Source organism: Hydra viridissima, unplaced genomic scaffold (assembly GCF_058129835.1).
Source record: "Hydra viridissima isolate aposymbiotic clone 2 unplaced genomic scaffold, HvirCarnegie_v1 scaffold_2, whole genome shotgun sequence".
Taxonomy (NCBI): Eukaryota; Metazoa; Cnidaria; class Hydrozoa; order Anthoathecata; family Hydridae; genus Hydra; species Hydra viridissima.
This window is the reverse complement of record NW_028324301.1, coordinates 8,431,868-8,455,403: the sequence shown is the minus strand read 5'-3', so window position 1 is coordinate 8,455,403 and position 23,536 is coordinate 8,431,868. Positions and strand designations below refer to the sequence as shown.

The following is a 23,536-nucleotide window of genomic DNA, read 5'->3' as shown; positions in this document are numbered from 1 at the left end:
AAATATTTAGAGACACTTATCAAACTTGTGAGTTCGATGCCGCGGATATTGATTCGAATGGTTATCCGAATAAGTATTAAGTTCATTATATTGTTTTTGAGGCTTTTAGCATTATACAACTTACATTTAAACGAGGTTTAGATATAGTTACAAGTAATTTCCAAACTTTTGCTCGTCGATATTTACGATTTTTTGTAAATATGTTTTTTTGAAATAAATGATGAAAGTTTTATTCACGCCAAATGTATTTTAAATAAAACTAGTAAACGTTTCAGTTCAATCAACCAAGAAAAAAAGTCATCTTTAAAAAAAAAAACTAAAAAAATAAAATCTTTCCGAAATTTTTGTATGCTATTGTACATATATATATATATATATTTTTTATATAAGAAATTGTTTGATATCATTTTGATACTTCCTTCGTAAGTAGCTCAACGGAACTCCTATACTGAAAATAATAAAGTACGCATGCGTCGATAGAAAAAAATAACAACCCGCCATTTTAGCTTCAATCAATGAGCGATGTAAACAACATGGCATTATCTAACATGAAATGGAAATGCGTAAAAGAACCTTCAGGACCTAGTCCTCGACCTAGACACGGTCACCGTGCAGTTTCAATAAGGGACTTAATAGTTATCTTTGGGGGAGGAAATGAGGGTATTGTTGAAGAACTTCACGTCTACAATACTGGTATGCCTAAGACACCAACATTTGTTTTCATTTTAAAAAACTAAAGATCACGTGCGTTTTAAAGAAATATTTTGCTCCTGATTTAGTATAACTACTTTCAAATAGATTTATAAATTTTATATGATCTCTTTTAATTTAACTTAAAAATTTAGCTACAAATCAGTGGTTTGTTCCTGCAGTGCAGGGAGATATTCCACCTGGATGTGCTGCCTTTGGCTTTGTATGTGATGGGACTAGATTGCTTATCTTTGGTGGAATGGTTGAATATGGAAGATATTCAAATGAGGTAATAGTGATGTTAATGAAAGTTGCTTAAATAGTTTTGTTATTGCTTCAAATTCTAGAAAAGGTACATTTATTTAAAAATTTTAACAATGCGATGGCACGGCTGCTCTTGTTTTTTTCTAAATCCGCCATTATTAGTTTTCTAAAGGGTTTCTCATAAATGTTGAGGGTTTTTAAAAGCCGTTTTTAAAGATATAGCAGAACGAAATTAAGTCCACTCTTGCATGTGTTATTGCTACTACCATTGCAAATCGTGTATATTCTTTTAACTAAAAAAAAATAGATTAATTTTCTAAAAATACGATTTGATTTATATGTAAAAAGATCTAGTAAAAGTTGTAGCTTTCGAATACCTCAGTTAGCTTTGTGCATCAACATTTTTTATTAATTTTATATAACTTTCATTAAATTAGAATATACTTGAGTCAATAAGGAGAGTAATTGAAAAGTAAAAAGGATTATTAACTAAAGCTTTTCATTTAACTAAATTAATGCTAAAATATATTATTATTCAAATTAAAGTTGCACAATATAATAGAGTACTCTAATTGTTTCTGTGTTTTATACAATTTCATTTAAAACCTTTCCTTCTACTTTAAAAAGTTTATCTTAATCCAATATAAGGATAAACTAGAATTTTTCTTTGAACTTTTTGAACAGCATAAAAAATTTCTTTTTTAAGAATCATTCAGATCTTTCAAATTGCATATGAAATATGTTTGGATTTACATGCATAACTTGTACAGCTAGAAATGTAGTAGATATATAATATATTGTATGTTATACTCATAAGAATGATAATTGTATTTACTTTAAATAATTGTTTGTTACTCTAATTTTCTTCCCTCTTATTTCTCTGATGCATATTCTACTCCAATCAATACATATACAGAGAAATGTTTAAAGTTGATGAATATATATTTTTTAAATTAGTTATATGAGCTACAAGCCAGTCGATGGGAGTGGAAGCATTTGCATCCAAAAGCACCTGAAAACAATATTTCTCCTTGTCCAAGGCTTGGGCATAGCTTTACATTGGTGGGAAAGAAAATTTTCCTTTTTGGTGGATTGGCAAATGACAGCGAAGATCCGCGGAGTAATATTCCAAGGTCTAATTTGTTAGTTATTAAGGCAGTGTTGAAAGTTTGCTGTTTTTCTTTAAATCAGAGGTATACAAGAAGCATAGAAAAATAATGATAATAGTTTTTTTATTTTTGTTATACAAAATTAGGTGTTATTTTGAGCACACATTAGAATGAATTGCTTTGTACTTTTTTTTCATATCTATATTGGTTTTCTTAGAAGATATCTGTAAAGAAAACCAATGAATCTTTAAAATTTTTTAAAAACTTTAATAATTTTCAATTTAACTTAAAGGAATACTTTAAGTTTAAAATAATTGTTTTTATACCAAATTATTAAACATAGTTCAATATTTTTAAGAGACAAGCTTTTATATTAAAAGACCCAAATAATGAATGCTTATTATCTCAAATTACTTTATTTTTGGTTTTTAGGTTATTTTAGAATAATTAGGTACGAACTAATTGCTTTTCAAACAAATTTATTTGTGTGTAATTATTTTTAATAAATAATAAAAAATAAGTTGTATAAAATAATTAGCATTTATTATCTTAGTCTTTTAATGTAATGTTTTGTCTATTGAAAATATAAGTAAACTTCATTTAAAACATAAATAGCACAATTGACATGATGTTCTACATTTTTTAGTATAGAAGAATTCATCACCAATTTTATCTTTTTGGTAAACATGATTGAAACAAACAGGCCTAATACATTGTTTTCTTACAAGTAAACCATTTGCAGTTATCAGTTGGTAAATCTTCTTTCCAATTTCTCTTACATTTTTTGCATGTTTGTCATAGTCTTTCTTTGACTGCCACACTTAATTATCATCTCTGTCATCAATAGATGAGCTGAATTTACTTTTGTTTTGTTTTTTTTTATTTTGTTTTTATTTCTGCGGATTAAAATGGTCTATGTATAATGTAGATTAAGACGGTCTGGGTTGAAGTGGTTAAGGTTAGACTGGTGCAGGTCGAAATGGTTAAAATATTCCAGAAATAGACAATTTCAATTTATCAACTTGTTAATTGTTTTAAAACCCTGCTATAATAAGCAGATTTTTAAATGCTTCATTGCTTTCAAAAAGGCTATTTTGAAGTTTGGCAACTTATGATAAATTACTAAAAAGTGCTTTAAAAGTAATATTTCCTAAGCTTTGTTAATATGACAAGTGCAGAATAAGCTAGCAAACATAGCATCTAGATGTTGTTTTCACTGCAACCTCATACTATAAATATTCAGTCCATTATTATTACATATAATTGTTTAATTAACTATTGTATAAACTATATTTGCTTGATTGAGTCTCAAAGTGTTGCTGACAGCTTAAGCACTAAGTGAAAAGGTAAAACTTAATCTCTTGGATGTTACACCCAAGGACATAATAGCAAGACTTTAGATAGCTAAACAAATTGTATGATATTTTAAGTGGATTTAAAAAGTTTGGTAGCATAGAGAGGAATCCAGGAAGTGGTAAAGACTGTGAGAACTTTGAGGCTAAGTTGAGCAGTCAAAGCCCTAATTCAGTGCAATCCAGTCCAATCCATGAGAAGGAACAAGGCCAAGGAACTCTCTGTGTGTGAGCACATGATCAGAAATGTTGTTAAATATGACCTGAAGGCCAAGTCTAGAGCTAGATCCAAAAGGCACTTAATTACTGAAGAAATCAATACCAAATGAGTTAAAAAATTTAAGAAACTTGCCCATCCTTAAGAAAGATCAACCAATAGTTCTGTTCTCAGATGAAAAACATTTTACTTTCTGTCTACTGACAGAAAGTTGATTCAACATCTCTCAAGCCCATTGTTGTACCAGATCCATGATGATCCATGTAATGTTTCTACTAAATCATTTTTGCCCTTTTATAGTTTTTCTTTTTAAATACATTAATTTTCAGCTAATTTACAAAATTTAATCTTGCGAGTTTTGATTTGTTTAATTTCCTTCCCCCTTGAACCAAAACTTTTTTTTGGTTCAGAGGTATGTCCTCTTGAAACAAAAAAAAAAGGAATGGAAAATTTGATTGCACTATTTTTTTAAAAGTTAACCATATAATCTAAAATCAGATTGTATCAAAATATTGTTCTGTTAGGAAGATTTTATGAATTGGTGCAACTTGATTTGTAAAGGTTTCTTTTTTTTATGTAAATATTGTTTTCATCTAAGTAGTGGTAAAATGGTATTTTGAATTTGTTAGAACTATTTAAAATTATTTTAAATAGTTCTAACAAATTGTAAAATGGTATTTTGAATTTGTTAGAACTATTTTAAAAAGTTAGGTGATATTTGAGAATTTTTAGATGTTAGTTTTTTTAATGTCTTTATTTAACAAGAAAGAATGAATTTGATTGTGATATGGTTTTTAGTTCTCCTGGGACCCTGTTTTTATAATACCAAAAACAGAACAAAACAAAAAAAATTTTCCAGAGGATAGTGCCTAACTGAGTTGCTTTTTGTTATATTTTTTTCTTTTCTTGTTTGTTGGTGAGACATTTCTTAGTCGATGGTCAAACAGCTCTTAAAAATGTGTGCATATGTTTTTAAAATTTTACATTAAAAAGTGTAAGTATACACTTTTTTAAGTTGCAAGAGTAGTTATTTTGAAAAAAAATTTCATTACTAGATTTATTTGAAAATGAATTCTGTAAATTTAATTATATGCTCACACTGTTTATTTTAACCTAATTATACTTATGCAGTTTTTATATTTTAATGATAAGTGCTTGTTTCTTATTGCACCACTTATTTTAGAAACTTTTTTTTTAATATTTCAAACATCCTAAATATTTTTTCTCAATATAGTTTTCGTTTTTTGATTATTTCTGTTATTTTGTTCTGTTTTTTATTTAGATACTTGAATGATCTTTACACACTTGACTTGACAACTCAAGAAAACTTGCAATGGGAGGTTCCTTTCACTTATGGACAACCACCTACAGCTAGAGAATCTCATTCTTGTGTACTACACACTGCAGAGAATGGGAAACATCCTCGTTTGTTTATATATGGTGGAATGAGTGGGTGCCGTCTTGGGGATGTATATATACTTGATGTTGGTATGTTGATCTTAAAATTCTTGTTGCACTGCAAAGTTACATATTATTAATTCAGTTGCATGGTGTCTGACTCTTTTCTTTTAGAAAAAATGCTTTGGTCAAAGCCAGTAGTTCATGGTATTGCTCCTTTGCCTAGAAGTTTGCATACTTCTGTAATGATTGGTAAACGGTAAGCATAATTTTTTGATTTTAAAGTAGCTTTAAATTATTTTTTTGTGTATTAGTTTTTAAATTGTAATTACACTATCAGAAAATCAATAAAAAAAACCTTTTTTCAGGATGTTTATTTTTGGAGGTTGGGTACCAGTAGCTATTGATGATGGAAAATCAAGCAGTGAAAAAGAATGGAAATGCACTAATACACTTGCTTGCCTAAATGTTGGTAAGCTACATTAAAAATTGTTGATTTATTTTTATTCTTTTTTATTTGCTTTTCCATAAAGTATTTAAATTTGAGTTGTTTGTGCTGTCTGAAAATGTCCTTTGACTTTTTTAAAATCTATTTGTTTATGCTAGAAAAACTTCGTTGGGAAGCAATAAATGTTGATGGAGTTGAAGAACAAATGCCCAAGCCCAGAGCAGGTCATTCTGCTGTAAATGTAAGTCACAAATTGAATGTAATAGTAAATTTGAAGTATTTAAATAGTTATACTCTTAAAAAATTAGGTTTTTAGTTTAAAAGAGTTTTGAGTTTATTTTTATTATCCTTTAGGTACATACTCGTATGTATGTTTGGAGTGGAAGAGATGGTTATCGTAAGGCTTGGAATAATCAAGTTGAAAATGTGAGAACTTAGTTTTCTTTTATACGCTAAATTTTCATGTTTCTTTTTTTTTATTAGAATAATTCTATACAACTATATTGATCTTTTTTAGGTCTGTTGTAAAGATTTGTGGTATTTAGAAACAGGTTTGCAATCAATTTTGGTTACTTTTTAAACTTTTAATCAGTTGTGACCTTATCATACCATACTGCTTTGCTGCATTTTGAATTGATTAAGCTAAAAAATTACCACATTTAATTTTTATGCCACATAAAAATTTTTGCTCAAACTTTTGTTAGGTTTTAATGTGGTATTAAGTATCAGTTAATTAGGCTTTACTCATCTAATAAATCTAATACATAAACCTTAAATTAGAATTTAAAAAAAAGTTATTTCATATGGGTGTTAATGCAATGCCAAAAACTATATTGTTTCTATTGACTGTGAACACACTGGTTCAACATAAAGAAGATCAGTTTGTTGCTTTGGTGCCCCAGATCACTAGATCTCAAAAATATTTTAAACATGTATTGGTTAAAGGTACTAGGTGAGATGTGCATGAAATGTATTGAATCGATCTAGAGATGAGTTCTTTTTTGCTATCAAGCAAAAGGAGGAGACTTTAAATACTTTTTTTTCTCTCGCTTTTTCTGTTCTAAGCATTAACTTAAACTTCTTATGCAACTGATTTTTATGTAGTTAATAAATTTTTTGCAAATACTTTTTTTTAACTATTTTATTAACGTTGATTGTATAGCTAGTTGATTTTACTTCTCAAAGTGAAAAAATCTAATGAAAGTTTTTTCCAGACTTTTTGAATTAAAAAAATAAGAATAACAAAAAAGAAAAAAAGAGAGAAAAAAACTGATTAAAATTATCATCTTGGTTAAAATTTTACGTATAGCTTTATATAAACTGATGTATTTATTTATCCTCTATAGTTATTAAACCTATCCTCTCTCCCTCACCCTCTCCCTCTCCCTCTCCCTTTTTGTTTCTTTTTACATGTTTTGTTTTGAAACTTACACTCAGACTGGGTATTGTCATATCATTCTTTCATACACATTTATTGAATCATAAATAAACTTATTAATAAATATTTCATCAATAAATTTATTTACTGTGTATACCAAAATTGTTAAGGAATAATAGTATGCTAGTGCATTTTTTTCTCTATTTTGATTGAAGAATGTTGTTGTTTTAAGTGGAAAGATTCTAATGGTATATTACTAAATAAGTTAGATTTGTTTTTGCTTTAGTTTTATTATATTGTTAGAGCGTCCTCCTGGTCCTTCTCGTGTTCAACTTGTTAGAGCAACTACTACTACTCTTGAGGTCTGCTGGGGAGGAATTCCAACAGGTCTTTTATTTAGGAAAATTAAAAATAGTTTTTTTTTTTGTTTGTTTTTGTTTTATTTTATCAGAAAGTCAAAAAGTCAGGAAAAAAAATGTGTTTAACTTTATTCAAAATACTTTTAGCTGATGCATATATTATCCAGATACAGAAATATGAAGTGCACCCTCCTGTACTTCCGTCTACTCCAATGCCAATAACAACTAAATCTGCTATAGCTTCACCTGATTTATCTAAAGTTTTGAGTCCTAGTGCTGCTCATGTTGTCCGGTTACCTATATCTTCTACCCAGTTTTCTTCACCACTTTCAATTTCTAAAACCTTACTTGCTGGTGGGCTTTCAGTTAGGCCAAAATTAACCATGTCTCAACCAAATAACCTTGTTAAAGCAACTAGTCCAAAGGGACTAACACAGATTCCAATTCAAGTTAGTGGACAATTAAAAAATCAGCATATAACATTGGCTGCTCTAAATCAATTAACTGCCGGGAAATTGTCTGGAACTAATTTAACTGCTAATGTAACCAAGACAATACAAATTGTGTCACCAAGCAAATCAGGACAGATAGTTCGTCCTCAACTGCAAGGAGCAAACCTAAACTTAGTAACTAACATTTCATCTCAACCATCTCAAGTTTCAACTTCTGCTGATATAAAAAATGCAAACTTAAAACCTTTGTCTTCATCACCTGCTGCTACACAATATGCACTTGTTAGAGCTCAACTTCCTAGCAGTAGTGGTGGCCCTGCTCAAACTGTAACATTTATTCGTGCCATAGCTCCTAACTCTACTTCTGCAACAAATGCAGGAACCACTGTAAGTGTCACTCCTCAACAAATGGCTGCTTTGCTGAAAGGTCAACAGGGACAAAGTCAAATTCAAAAGGTTCTAAGTGCTGCTACTGGAGGAAACCAAGTTCGTGCACCAACTGTACTAAATGGTGTTGGTGTTTCCAACACAATAAGCCAACCTACTGTCAGTGTATCAGTTAATCAAAGTCCATCAAAGTTGATATCTTTGCAATTTCCTCAAAAAACTGCCTCAATTCCATTAAAATCAATAAATGTTTCATCATTTTTAAGTACATCAAAAACTGCTGTTACCACTCAGTCCTCTAATATTTCACCTATGGGAACACTAGTTTCTGGAATAGGAATATCTAAGAATCTTTCATCAATTTTAAATCAATGTCCACCTGTCAAGCCACAACTACCATCAGCTTTATCAAATCTGGCAATAAATTCGACTACAAATAAACTTCAGATTACTTCAAGCTCTCCTATTATCACAGACTCAACTGTCATTCATGAAACAGAAAAAGTTGCATGCTCTGATCAAGAAAATTCTATGCATTTGAACACTATAAAACAAGCTGAATCACCTGAAGTTGCTTCAATTGCTAGTTCAAATAGTTGTGAAACAACAGGCTATGATAAAGACCTTGTTAATTCTGGTGTATTACTTGTTGATACAGCCATTTTAGACTCAAATCTGTCAATCAACCCTTCATTAGATGAAGATAAAACAATTGAAAATGTAGTTTCAAGTTCTTTGAAATTGGATTCAGAATCTACATATAAAGAAGAAACTCAAACTGACTTAAAGTCAGCTCTTATCCTGGAAACTCCTAAAATAGAAGAAAAAGAACTAATTGATGACATAAAAGAGGAACTACATAAATTGAGTCCTAACATGTCTGAAAACCTAACTGATGTTTCTATGCTAGAAGAAAAACCTGAAATAAAAGATGAGCTAATGGAAACAGATCCATCTATCGAGTCTGTTGCTGCAACCACACTTGCACAGCTAGCCTCTTATGCTGGCAATATTAATAGCATTCAAAATGCATCTGCTTCAGATATCTCAAATGACCCACTTTCAACACTAGCTGCACTTGCAACCTCTTCCCCAATTGCAACTGGTCCATTACTTCATATTGGAAATGGGCAAAATACAGATGGAATATCTGTAAGCCCAGTATTAGTGCCTGCTGGAAAGAAGGTATATCTTATTATCAAAACTAGTTTTTAAATCTCAAAGTAAGCTTTGGTTTATGTCCAAGCATGTTTTTTAATGTCTTTTGTTTTACTTTAAATGATAGGTTCTAATAAAAATAGGCAATTTTTATTTTTTGAAAAAAGTTTTAATTTTGGTCAACTTTTTTGGTTTTGCTTTCATTTGTATAGTTATGCCATTTGTATAACTAAACCAAGTATAATTATGCCTTAATTTTTTCAAGGCATTAAATAAACCAATTCCTTGGTTTGATGTTGCCATGACAACTAATACATCAATTGTTGTTTCTCACTACTATGTTCCTGTAGAAGAAGGTGATGAAAATGTAGGAGTCTTTTTTTCTCTGATAAAGTTAAATTTTTTTTTAAACTTTTCTTAATATTTGATATCACATGTTAAATTCACTTTCCAGGGAGATAATGTTGTCTCAGATGGTGATTATAAAGGCATGCGTAAGGTTGAGCTTAAACCTGGTACTGCCTTCAAGTTTAGAGTTGCTGGAATTAATGTTTGTGGAAGAGGTGCATATAGTGATATAGCAGCATTTAAGACTTGTGTGCCAGGTACGTTTACTTTAGCAAGATTTGTTGCATTTGTTTTTAGCGTCTGAAATTTTATAAACCTGTTTTTATTGAAATTTTATGCTGTAGGTTTTCCCGGTGCACCTTGCGCTATCAAAATAACAAAAGTATGACATTTTTCTCTTTCGAATTTTCTAATATTAGCAAAACACGGATGTTTTTTTTTTTATGAAGACTCGGGAATCAACGCAAGTTGTAACTAATTGTCAAGTTTTTATCCTTTTTTTTTTTTTTTTTTTTTTTAATTTTTTTTTTTCTTAAAGAACGAAATTGGAGCTCATTTATCATGGGAACCTCCAACGAATAGTGCGGGTAAAATTCTTGAATATGCAGTATACCTGGCTGTCGACAATAAAAAAGGCGGTAAAGAAACCACGCAAACACAACTAACATTTGTGCGTGTTTATTGTGGATCGATTTCTTCGTGCACTGTGACAGCAGATACCCTTAAAAATGCTCACGTCGATTTTTCAACAAAGCCTGCCATTATCTTTAGGATTGCCGCCAAGAATGAGAAAGGGTAAGTTCATTGAGATTAAGATATTATAAAAATTAATGTTACAAAATTCAACTTTATTTTTACATTATTTTCTAACATTTAATATATTTCACAGGTATGGTCCTGCTACACAAGTTAGATGGCTACAAGGTAAGATTTTTTCCTATCATTTTTATATTTGATACCTGCTATTCCTGGTCAGATTTGAGTCTGTTTTTTGTGTATGTTAATTGTCATTCGTCTCTATTAATTTATCTGCTCTTATCCTTACACACAGATTTAAAGGATCTACCAGATAACAAACTAAAACGACAAGCTGATCAGAGGTAATGGTACTGCTTTTGTTTAGTGCATCTAATGCGAATAACAACATTTTTACTGTTAACTTAATGTGACACGTGACACTTAAAGGCAAATTATTCACTTTTTTTTTCTTCACTTTTTAGAGTTGATGCGGTAAAAAAAGCAAAACTGACGTGATATGAAACAGATACATATTTGTAGATAGATGGCAAAGATTTATTTATTCAATGTAAATATATATAATGAACTTTAAATGATAAAATCATTCTGCATGGTAGCTTAGCTTTAATCGACCACTAAATTTGATATATTAGACCTATTCGTCATTTTTTTTTTATTCCTATGAGTTATTTTAATAATCATGCTGTTCGACTTATTGTAAAACAGACGTATTTCTTGGGTGTAAAAGCTTCTGTTGTTGAAAAATCATGATAGTATATTTCTTTAAAGTGCTTCACGAAGTTTTTTACTTTTAGTCATGTAACATGGGCTTGATTATAAATTGATGTTTGAAAACTTTCTAAATAAAGCTGACCACACAGTTTATCTACAATCACGTTATTATCATAGGTTTACAAGTTCCCCTACTTAATGACAAATTATGTTTTCTTTTTTTTTTTGAGCCATGCTTTAATAAGCATGCAAATTCTTTGTAACTTAAATAATAAAATTTTTTCATTATTCTTCTAAACACAATTATAATGCAGTATTAATCACAATTTGATATTTATAGAAAAAACATGGAATTTAAATCTCATATGACTATCCCATCAATTCAAAAAAAAAAAAACAATGTCACGTATTGTTTACAAATCTTTTGATTAAATTGCAAATTAAAACTTAAACTCTTAATCATGCTTATTTCGCAGGTGCCGTGACGCTGTAATAGGTAGTTTGGTAGCCTACCGTACCCTTAACAGATATGATAAAAATACTGGTACAAAAAAGTTTGCAATGAACGTTTACTAACTACAACATGTAAATGTTAAAAACAATTTTACACAGTAGAACTCCAATTGACAATTGAGAATCCGTACCCATACCAAATATGGTGCCGGTAACGGTAAAAAGAAGTCTGTAATGCACATTTATCACTTATGCATGCTATTCACGATTATCCACTGAAAACTGCATGATGCCTTTGTTCCTTTGATGGTGCAAATGGACCAAGAATATCAGACAGCGTAACAATATGTTTTTGTAACATCAGTTTTAACAAACTGGTCTTTTGTTTCAGAAATGCTTCTTGTAGACTTAGTATTAGCAATACAAAATTCTTCTAGCTTTTTGTTTGACACTTTCATTAGCACAAACATTTCAGCTTCATAAATTGTGCATTTATTTGTACCAGAAATAGCTTTATTTTCTTTTCTAAAGCTTTGAGCTCAATGCCGGCCTGGATAATTTGTCTTAGCCTGCATAATTTTACTACCACGCCTGTCCAAGTACCTTTGCACAACACAAAAATCTAGTTTAGACCTTATTCCTCACATATTGTATACCATTCCACAGTGTGGAATATGTGGTCAAAAATCAAGAGTCATATTTTAAAATTCTATATTTTAATTGGAGTTTTATTAGGAACACATTAGATAAGAAAAATCCAATATATGAATGTTCTAAGTTAAAATCGAAAATTTCAAAAAAAAGTCATACTCTTAAAGACTTTTTTTTAGAAAAGCATTTGTACGGTGAAGAGTAAAACTTACCCCAGACATCTATAGATCGTTAGAACCAATATTAAATGTAGTTTTTAACAAGCCCTTTCAAAAAATACTATCTCTTCGGCTTATCTTTCAAATTCCCTCGTTAAACAAAGTTTAAGAAAAAATATTTTAAATACCAACTTTGTTGCACATTTAAAAACTTGTTAAGGATAATTTGAGATAAACGAGACAATCGAATCTATGACATGTTTACTAACTCCTTTCAAAAATTCAATTTCACATTTTTCCCTTTTTGAGATATTTAATATTTAAGATAACTACTCAAATATAAAAAGTTGTGCAGCAACATTTTCATGGATAAATTGTATATTTCTAATATTAGGTTCAAAAATATCATATGATGTATGTTTTTGAAAAAACCTTACAATCTCAATTCGAATTTTTTTAGTACTAGGTACAAACTTGCCATGTAATATATAAATCTAAAGCCGCAAGTAGAAAAGCTTTCCTTTTTTTTTCAATTGTTTATCAGGTACAAAAATATTTATCGACAAGCTTTCTTCAATCCAAAAAACTTTTGTGAAGTTTTAGACCTGATTGTAAAGTTAAAAATATGTTGATCGCGGTCAACATATTAATCGCATTTAACAGCCAGCAGGAAATCAATTCAGAGAAATTGGGTTCATATTGCATAGAGACTTATAAATTATCTCTTTATTTGTATGGTTTTTTGGTTTGTAATTCCATCTTAAGTGCATAGAGTATTAGCACATACTGCTGAAATTCTGTTGCATTCGCCAGTTCCACTAGAAGTAATGGGTGAAAAAACTGCTAAGTTAAGAAATAAATTATACATGAAGTTTCGTGAACTCCACACTCGTAAAATAAGTAGGGAAGCGAATTTAAAGATATTTTTGTATTATAGCATCACCTTGCGCTATCATTAGGTCTATCAACTTATAAACCCGGTTAAACAAAAACTTAAGGCTGCTATTGAACTTTTTCATAATATAAAAGACTTTTTAATCTTCGACGATTCAGACACAGCAATAGAATGTGAAATCACCCATGAAAATATTGAAAAGACAACCTTTAAATAACACGATGAAATTGACGATAAATTTGAAGATGACGAAAAATTTGGGTGAAAATTCTGAATCAGAATAGGTTTAGCAATAAGGCAATTATGTTATTTTGATGATATAAAAAGTGATATTAAAGTTTTATATTAAAATTAATTCTTTTTAAGTAAATTTGAAGTTTTTTTCTGATTTCCTCAAAATTTGCTTAAATTTCTCTCAAAATATTTAAGTTGGAAAGTCGATAATTTCACTGAGGCTCATTCAATCATTGTATAACTAAAAAAGTGCTATAAACTTTTTACTTAACAGGATTTTCGATTATGTGCATTGTCATTGATGATCTTCCTTCTGTCCCTAGAAATGATGTATCAACCCCGAACAAAAGTGAGCATGATCCAGAGGAACAAGTTGTGGAGCTCTACCACCTGAGAAGTTGTTTATGCAAGGAGGCTATGCTCTAGGACACAAATTTCACATACCAACAGACCCATATGCTATTGCTGCAGCCACTGCAAAAGAACATAGTGATCATAAACAGGTGTATCAGACTGCAAGTGATAGCTATTATGGCATTCAGCCTACCTATGCACAATGAAAGTCTGTTATAAAAAATTATGTGGGCGTACAAGACATTAGTTATCACTCTGCATTTTATCATAAACAACCTTTAAGTTCACAAACAGAAAATAAAAAAAAAAAGTCACCAAGCAAGCCAAGGCTCAGCACAATATTCATTACAACATTAATGATCAAGATATTGATTTACCATTTAAGTTAATTAAAGATAGCAACAAAGATCATTGCCATGGTTTTTCTTCACAACAGTCAAATGATAAAATTGGACAATTTGATCAATCCAGAAATTTAGATACACCATATACACAGTTAATCATAATTTTTACCTCAGCGTCAAGTAATTCAAACAGTATTTGAGCCTACTGTTAAAATAGATGATGCCTATAATCGAATAACATCACCAGTTTCTCCAAATAAAAAGCGATCACGTCTTAATCCAACTGTTATTCCTTCTGTATTAACTAACCGGTCAAACTTTTCAAGACTCAAATCATCATCTCGTATTTTTCAGAATTTGGCAAAAGCAATCTATACTCCTCCTGCTATGATGAGTCCAAAAAGTATTTTTTTAACCCTCATGCCAACCCAAATCAATCGTCATATAAATCAGCGTGAACCAGCCGCAGATCGAAAAATGATAATGGGAAGACCCACTGAGTACAAAGGAGTAGGCGATCGACCATCGAACCATCAATATCAACTGGTACCACGAGTTACCCACCTTGAATGCTAATATGTTTCCTTTTCAAACAATCAGCAAGTGTGGACCTTTTCACGTTGACGTTATCCCCTGCTTTGCGTATACTAAACAGCCCAGATTAAATGCGCTGACATCCTTTTTTAAATTGTCTGGGCTGCAGGTATTGATTGCTAACAAAAAATCTTTTTTAATACCGTATTATGTAAAAAATATTTTCGGTAGGGGTGAATTCGGACAGGTACATAATTAAGAAATATCTTAATTATTTCATAATTCACTTTTTAAAATTTTATTATATGTATTTATAATGTTATTATAAGAGACACATCCATATTTATTATTGGTCATATAAAGGTCTGATATGATCCTGTCCGAATTCACTTCGCTCATCACTTGTGTCTGAATTCACCTTTGGTCTTCTTACTTTTAACCCTCCGCCGGAAGGTTAAAACTTAAATGTTACAACGATTTTTTTTTGGCAATTCTTAAACAATGCAATAGATATTTGCTGTGAATATCTTTTTACCAACTGAGGTTATATTAAAAAATTCATTTTAAATGCATTTTTAGTCTCCAAGCTGGAGAGACTAAAGTTGGAAAGAGTAAAAGCTGGAACACTAAAATGTAAAAAATGCTACATCCGTTATCCGATTAACCAAATTCTGTGTAACAACGCATCGGCTGCAACCCTCTCCTGTGGAGCCTGAATGTTTACTTACCTGTTTACATTTTCCCCTTGCTTATCAGCTACTCATCCTTATATTCATCTTATTTACATCAGAAAGAAAATTTAAAAAAATAAATTAAAAAGTCATTTAGATAGAAATCCCATAAAGTGTATCTTTGAAAATTAAAATTCCAAAAAATTAGCTGGTTTCTGCATAAATATAAGATAAGCTAAATAAAAATGTTGAATGATTGCAGGTGTCCCATGACAAATATTTCAGATAAAATCTATTTTGCTTTCTTAAAACCTTTCATTTTTTACCTATAACTTAATGCGTTAATTAAATTTGCTTGTTTTTATTTATATATATTTCTCTTTTTTAATGTTTAGTTATAAAAACACTATTTAAAGTTTGAGAAGCACATGGTCTTTTAATGTAACTAATTTTTGAAATTAAAGTTTTGGAGTTATTAGCATAACTTGTTCCCAATCAACATTAAAGTATTTATAGTATAGTATCTTATTTTAGATCCAATAAAGATACAGTTTAAACAAAATGGCACTAAACAGTATTATAGAACAATTATCTGCAACTAAAGTTGAGTGCATCAATGAATTAAGTTTTGCTGGTCGTAAAATGAAATTGGACACTGCAGAAGATGGTTAGTATTTTATCTTTTTAAAAATATATATCAGTACCAAAAAACATTTGAGTATAAAATGAATCTTTATCTTTGTAAAGTTTCAATTTGCTATGCATAATTCTGTAAAAAAAAAAAGAAATAGGGGCATTTCAGTAAAAATACAACTTTTAATTGGAGTTCGGTTTCAAAACATAAATGAAGCTGAGTAATTTTCTTACTTAAATTAGATAGATAAGACTAAGTTAAATGCTAAATTAAATGCTTCGTTAAATGCTTTTAAGAAAGTTCCTTTAAAAGATATTTGAAACCAAATATACCGTTATTATTATTATTTTTTTTCTAAAAAAGGATGATTTTAAATATATATATATATATATATATATGTATATATATATATATATATATATATATATATATATATATATATATATATATATATATATATATATATATATTATGTGTATGTTTATTTATAGTTTTATATTTATAGTACTTGTATCATGCCACTTACACATATCCTCTCCTCCACTTCCCACTTCCACCTTCCCTTTCATCAACAAACCTCATCCTCTCAAAAATTATGCAGAAACCATGAGGGAAGTGTATTGGGTAAAATAATTCTTTTGCCTCTAAACTTTTTTTAAATAAATTTTATTTTTAGCAAAGGACATAGTTGATGCTATAAATAGCTGTAAAGATCTTCAAGCATTAAGACTAGAAGGAAACACTTTAGGTTTGCAAGCAGCAATTGCAATTGCAGGTGCATTAAAAAAGAGAAAAGAGTTTGAAGTAATTTCTCAAGAAAACTTTTTGTTTTTTGTTAAATGTATTGTCTGTTCTTTAATTTTTTAACCAAATTAAACTCTCTTTTGATAATAGATTGCTTTGTGGAGTGATATGTATACTGGTAGATTGCGTTCAGAAATTCCACCATCTCTAGTGAGTTTTTAATAATAGTAACTATAAAATGAAAATTCTCTGATATCAGTTTTATAAGTCTAATAGTTAAGCTATTTTTATTTTGAAGTTACAGAAGAAGGTTGTACAAAGTCAGAAGCAGCAATCCCAAAAATAAAAAACATTTGATCTTCTAAACTAATCACAAATCATAGTTTAAGTTTGGATAGTTAATTGCTAATGACAAATACAACTAGGAAGTTTAGGATTCTTTTAAATTTTAGCCAAAGTAGTACTTCCTCTACAGTTTAATAAATACTGGTGTACAATATAGAAGTGCTATGCAATATATTTTAAAGGATAAAAACTATTTTTAAAAACTATTCTCTAAAACTATTTTAAAAAACTCAACAAATGAAAGTTATTTTACTAATGTGGGAATTCTAAGTTGTTTAAGTACATAGCACAATATTTGTTATATGCTGATATTATTATTATTCTAATGTCAATTAGGAGCACCTTGGAGATGGAATTATCACTGCAGGTGCTAAACTCTCTGTACTTGACTTAAGTGATAATGCTTTTGGACCAGATGGGGTGAAAGCTATAAAAAAATTACTTACAAGTGAAGCCTGCTATAATTTACAAACATTAAAGCTAAACAACAATGGATTGGGAATTGGAGGTGGCAAGGTATGGATGATTCACATGATTAGTATGTTTAAATAATCTTTAAACAATAATTAAACTAGTAATAATCATACAAATAAATACAAGATGAATCAGTTTTCATTTATTTATCTTATACATATTTGTATGATTATTACTAGTTTATTCCTTGATTATCATTGTTTATATTACAGATATTGGCAGAGGCATTCATTTCTTGTTATAATTCAAGTAAATTAAGTGGTACACCATTTGCTTTGAAAGTTTTTGTTTCTGGAAGAAATCGATTAGAAAATGAAGGTGCCCAAGCTTTATCTGAAGCATTTAAAGTAAGAAATTTTTTTTTTTTTTTGATTATTTTTATCATACATTAGTAAGATGACCTTTTGATGAAGCATTTATCATGTTAAACCAAAAATTTTGCTGTTTTCAACCTTTAAACTTTAAAAAATTTCTTTTTTAGGTATTAGGTAGTTTAGAAGAAATCACCATGCCACAAAATGGCATCCGGCCAGAAGGTGTTGCACATCTTGCTGAAGCATTTCAAAAAAATAAAAATCTCAAGGTTTGTTTTTTTTTTTTCTTTTTTGAACAACTTTTTTTGTTCAGTTGTTTTAAAATGTATACTATAATGTGCTCTATATTGCTAAATATTGTAACTAATATTTAAAGACTCTTTTTCTGTTCCTATATATTTATTATACTCTAAAGTTATTAATGTTATTGTAACTTAAATATCTGTTTATATTCTAAGGTTATTAATATTAATGATAACACTTGCACAACATCAGGAGCAGAGGCCCTTGCAAAGGTATTTTCTCTCAAGTATTGCTGTAAATTTTAAATTTTTGGAAAAATGTTAATAGTAATACTAATGATAGATCTGTTAAAAGTACAATAGATTTAGTAATGAAATGGATAATTTTTTGTAATATTTGTTTTAGTTAAGGTATATATATTTTTTTAGTGTATTCCCCACTTGGTTAACTTAGAAATACTGAATATAGGTGATTGTCTTCTGAAGGACTCAGGCGCTTTAGCTCTAGCAGCAGCATTAAATGCTAAACTTAGCAATTTAAAAGTGAGATTTTAGTTACTTTAAAAAGTTTTAGTTTTATTATTTTAATTACAATTACAATTTTCTTACTTTAACTAAATATTTTAATGACAATATTTTTCTTTGTTACTCTTCAATTATAGGACATTTACATCTTAATTTAATTTTGACAACAAAACTCTCATCTAGGGAATAATAAGCTATATATATATATATATATATATATATATATATATATATATATATATATATATATATATATATATATATATATATATATATATATATATATATATATATATATATATATATATATATATATATTAGAAAACATTAAATAGTAAAAATTTTCTTAATACAAATAATTTATTTTAAGAAATATTTGTTGAATTCGTAAAATTGTTTGAACATTAAAAGCAGTTTGAAATTAACTGATGTCAGCAGTTGAATGGCTTCTTTCTTTTAGTCCAAGTATATATATATATCATAAGTCCAAGTATATATATATATATATATATATATATATATATATATATATATATATATATATATATATATATATATATATATATGTATATATATATATATATATATATATATATATATATATATATATATATATATATATATATATATATTTCACACTTTTTATATATATATATATATATTTCACACTTTTGTTCTCTTTTTTTTTTAAGGAAATAATTATGTCCTACAACGAAATTCGACGAGATGGTGCTGTTGCTATAGCTAAAAGCATGGCAAATAAAGAAGCTCTTGAAATTCTTAATTTAGATGGTATTATTTTTTCTTATATATATATTTAGATGCACATATATATGTGTATGAAAAAAATGAGCAGCTTTATTTAGCAGACCCATCAAATAATTGAGCAACATTTTTTTGTAAGCAGTTTCTCAATAAGTTTATCAATAAGATAAATATCAATAAAAAAAGATAGCATGTCTTTTCAGGTAATCAACTAGGTGATTCTGTTAAAGAAATACATAATTTGATGACTGACATTGGGCGTGTTCAAGCACTTGGATCATTTGAGGACAATGAAGAGCCTGATAGTGAAGAAGAGGAAAATGAGGATACTGAAGGTTCTGATGAAGATGCAGATGATGACATAAAGCTACAAATTAAAGGAATAAGAATAGAAAAGGATTCACCTTTACTTACAGCAGATAAAAGCAATAAAGAGGTATTCCTCCTGAAATAAGATCTATTTTATAAAATTAAGTTGTTTTTTTAAAATTAAGAATAGTTATTTTACTAAGAAAACCTATATATTTACTTTCAAGCATCAACTGTATTTTTCTTCAGTGTCATTTAACTGGAGTTATATTTATTACTCTGACTTGTTATTGTAATTAAATAAATTTCTCTCATCATTTAAAATATAAACAGGTTTTTATTTGCTCAGCTTTTACTTTCTGTTAAATTTGTATGGTTTATGTTACTTTTGGTGAGAAAATCTAACTTTTTACGAAATATTTGTTTGTTTACAAAAGAAAAGCTTCCTTTTTTAGTTCAATTTTGGTTTATGTATTGCTGTTAAACAAAAAGTTCATAAATTACATATATTTAAAACTTTTATTTTTATCGTTTTTCCTGCAAGTTATTGTTCTAAATAAATTTTCTAGAAAGTTTTATTTGATAGTTTTATGAATATTTTAAAAAAATATTGAAGTTTTAACTTTTAAAAGAAATATTTGTTGCACATACAGTTTTTTTTATGTTCCTTCTCTTGAGCCTACTTTTTTCATTCGAAATGTGAAAAAAGCAGTGGATATTGATTGCCCTAATCCGAATTTAATTTATATCATTACTCCAAAATCCATCAGAAAATACCCACTATTGAAGTTGTTCGAAGATTCTTGCAAAGCCCTTCCCTGAAAGAATGGCAAAGCATAGAAGCAAATCAACGAAAAGACTTATTAAAAACTGTAGTAAGCCAGGTGTGTATGTAACTTTTGTAACAATTCAATCCCTTTTAAATTAGTGCTGTTGTTTTTATTATTTTGAAAAACTTTTTTTTTTTCAGGATTTGCTTCCTTGTGCTGCTAAAGTTTCAAAAACCTTTGTTGAGGTGAGGTTCATAGTTATTTTGTGCAATATTACTTACACACCAGGTTGCAACTAAGTAAATGTTTTAGGATATTTTCCCTATACTGTATTAGAGCTCTTTCCTTTGATAAACTTTTTTTTAGATTTGCTGTTCATTAAGTTTAGACAGACAAGCTGTTGCTGACGTGTCAGGTATCTCTTTATTTAATGATGATAGTGAGAAATGTTGATAAACAATGAAATTTTTTTTTGTTTCAAATCAATTATTTTAGCTTACTGAAGAGATTCACTTTGTCTCTTAAAAATATATATACAGTAGTGTGCAAAAGTTTATAAACAGCTAAAATTTTCTAGTGTTTTCGTCATAAATTTTTCCCTTTTCACTGAAAATGAATGGAATTTTTGTCCTTTCCATGTGGCAGCATAAAATTCTTGATTATATCTAAATATACATTCTGATCCATTATGCCTTCAATGCGATGAAGTGGACCAATAGAATCACAACTGATACCATTGCTACCAAACATACAAAACTTTGATTCATCACTGAATAAGACTTTTGACCATTCTTTTGAAGTCCAATGCAAATGATAAATTGCAAATTTCATTCATGCTAAGCAATTATTTAATAGTATTAGCGATTTCTTGCAAGGATGACAACTAAACAAGTTATGCGGACACAAGCGACATTTTGTAGTATCTACGCTGCACTTAATACCATAATTCTTGCTCAAAATACCATTTAATTTGACAGTACTTCTGTGGGGATCTTGTTTTGATTGTCTTATCAAAGATCTATCTTGATATTCTGTAGTTATGTTTGGCCTTCCTAGACGATTTTGTTTTCAAGTGATTTAGCCACATCGTAAAGCTCAGAAGTTTGCTTATAATGCTATATCTTCTTCTCTACAGCATGTATTAGTAAGTTTTTCTTTTCTAGTGACAATTCCTTAGACTCTCCCATTATTTTTTAAATTCAATTTAAGTTAAATATTATCTCCAGTAATTTAATTTTAATACTAATAAGTTTTTCTTAATGAAATTTTGATTTTTTTAATGGGGTATGGAACTGTTTATAAACTTTTGCACAATTTTGTTTTCAATAAAATTTGAATTTCTTCATTACAAATTTTCATTTATTTGAGTAAGTAATACTATGTAATTACTTTAGAAGAACAATTGTTAAAAATTCCATTCATTTTCAGTGAAAAGGCAAAAAGTTATGATGAAAAAACTTTGCATGCTACTGTATATATAAAATTAAAGTATATGTAATAGTTTTTGTGCATATTTGTATATGTATGTATGTATGTATGAATGTATGTATGTATGTATGTATGTATGTATGTATGTATGTATGTATGTATGTATGTATGTATGTATGTATGTATGTATGCATGCATGTATGTATGTATGTGTGTGCGTGCGTGCATGCGTGGGTGTGTGCGTGCATCCATGCATGCATGTATGTATTTATGTGTGTGTGTGTATGTTTGTGTGTGTATGTGTGTATATATATATATATATATATATATATATATATATATATATATATATATATATATATATATATATATATATATATATATAAATCTCTGTCAAGCACCATTCTAAATATTGAACTGCTTTTGAATTAATTCAAATTTGGATTGCTGGCATTACATATGACTATCTTTTTAGATGCTGTACTTGGAGCATCATTTACTGACGCACAATGCCCTATAGACGAACTTATATCAAATCTTTTTATATATATGGGTTTACTAAAGGTAGATAAAAACTTTTAAAGGAAAAGTGTTTTAGCGCTATTGGTTGTTTGAAATTAAAAAAATTATCTTTTTATGTTTCATAGAGTGAAATAAAAGTTGAAAAGGTAGATGATCTGAAAGGTCCTCTGATTGGACTCAAAAGCGTCATTTTAAAAGAATACTTTCCTCGAAGATATACATCACATTTTATTGCGTTTCTTATGAAGTAATTAGTCATAATTTAAAGCTTAATCTTATATAAATATTTTAACAATAAGTATTTGAGTTTTTTTAAATTTGTTGCTGTTAGAATGTTGTTAATTTGTCTCTTTAAAAACTAAAAAAATTTCTTCAAACCAAAATTAAAATTTATAAGGAATATAAAGTTTTGAAAGAATTAGTTTTCGACTTTTTTTTTTTTTTTTGGGGGGGGGGGGGGGTAGTGGGGAGTTATTTGTCGCTGATTAAATTCTGAAATATTTTCATTGTTTAGATCAAACAGACTACTTGATAAATGTCAAGATGAGAGACATGCGTTGCTTCAAACACTATATCAAAAATGAGATATTCCGAAAAAAAAAACAAGACCCTCTTTGATGTTGATGTTTGGCAAGAACTTTAAAAACTGCAGAGTAATTTTTTATATAATTACATTTCTTCTAACTGAAAGAAATTTTATCAAAGAGATTTTGCAGATGTTTTTCTAATTTTAACTTTAAAAGTATTGCGGTATATAAATATAAAAAGTAATGTAGCCATCATTTATGTATGTGTATGTATGTGTATATGTATGTGTATATGTATGTATGTATGTTTGTATGTTTGTATGTTTGTATGTTTGTATGTATGTATGTATGTATGTATGTATGTATGTATGTATGTATGTATGTATGTATGTATGTATGTATGTATGTATGTATGTATGTATGTATGTATGTATGTATGGATGCGGTATTGTTCTCAGAGGTTGATAACTCTAAGATTTAATATACAAGTTTAAAGGTGAATCCCATAGTGATTTGGTGATTTGACAAAGGATGGTCCTATCGTGAGATCTTTTTAAAAGTGCTTAAATTTCAACCAAGCTTAATTACGCTTGTAAACGTGATGCTTAGTTTA

At 28.8% G+C, this 23,536-nt stretch overlaps 2 protein-coding genes across 2 annotated transcripts; both read left to right on the top strand.

Annotated features, from left to right (window-relative positions):
* The first annotated feature begins 423 nt into the window (after positions 1–423).
* LOC145180466 (host cell factor 2-like) lies at positions 424–10,909 on the top strand. The gene is made up of 18 exons (XM_080055365.2): positions 424–693; positions 846–979; positions 1,912–2,087; positions 4,915–5,120; positions 5,205–5,289; positions 5,399–5,502; positions 5,637–5,719; positions 5,833–5,904; positions 5,996–6,029; positions 7,160–7,243; positions 7,363–9,239; positions 9,478–9,579; positions 9,667–9,817; positions 9,905–9,942; positions 10,099–10,355; positions 10,450–10,484; positions 10,612–10,660; positions 10,781–10,909. Exons 1-18 carry the CDS (start codon positions 516–518, stop codon positions 10,812–10,814), a joined length of 3,699 nt encoding a protein of 1,232 aa, XP_079911491.2. The 5' UTR covers positions 424–515; the 3' UTR covers positions 10,815–10,909.
* A 4,804-nt stretch (positions 10,910–15,713) lies between these two features.
* On the top strand, positions 15,714–23,104 carry LOC145190437 (ran GTPase-activating protein 1-like). The gene is made up of 17 exons (XM_090078898.1): positions 15,714–15,765; positions 15,859–15,991; positions 16,635–16,762; positions 16,853–16,912; positions 17,384–17,563; positions 17,734–17,868; positions 18,003–18,104; positions 18,294–18,350; positions 18,507–18,620; positions 19,295–19,394; positions 19,571–19,803; positions 20,447–20,560; positions 20,647–20,691; positions 20,813–20,861; positions 22,350–22,438; positions 22,522–22,643; positions 22,911–23,104. The coding sequence occupies exons 2-17, from the start codon at positions 15,886–15,888 to the stop codon at positions 22,978–22,980; spliced, it is 1,704 nt and encodes a 567-aa protein (XP_089935024.1). The 5' UTR covers positions 15,714–15,765; positions 15,859–15,885; the 3' UTR covers positions 22,981–23,104.
* The last annotated feature ends 432 nt before the right edge of the window (positions 23,105–23,536 follow it).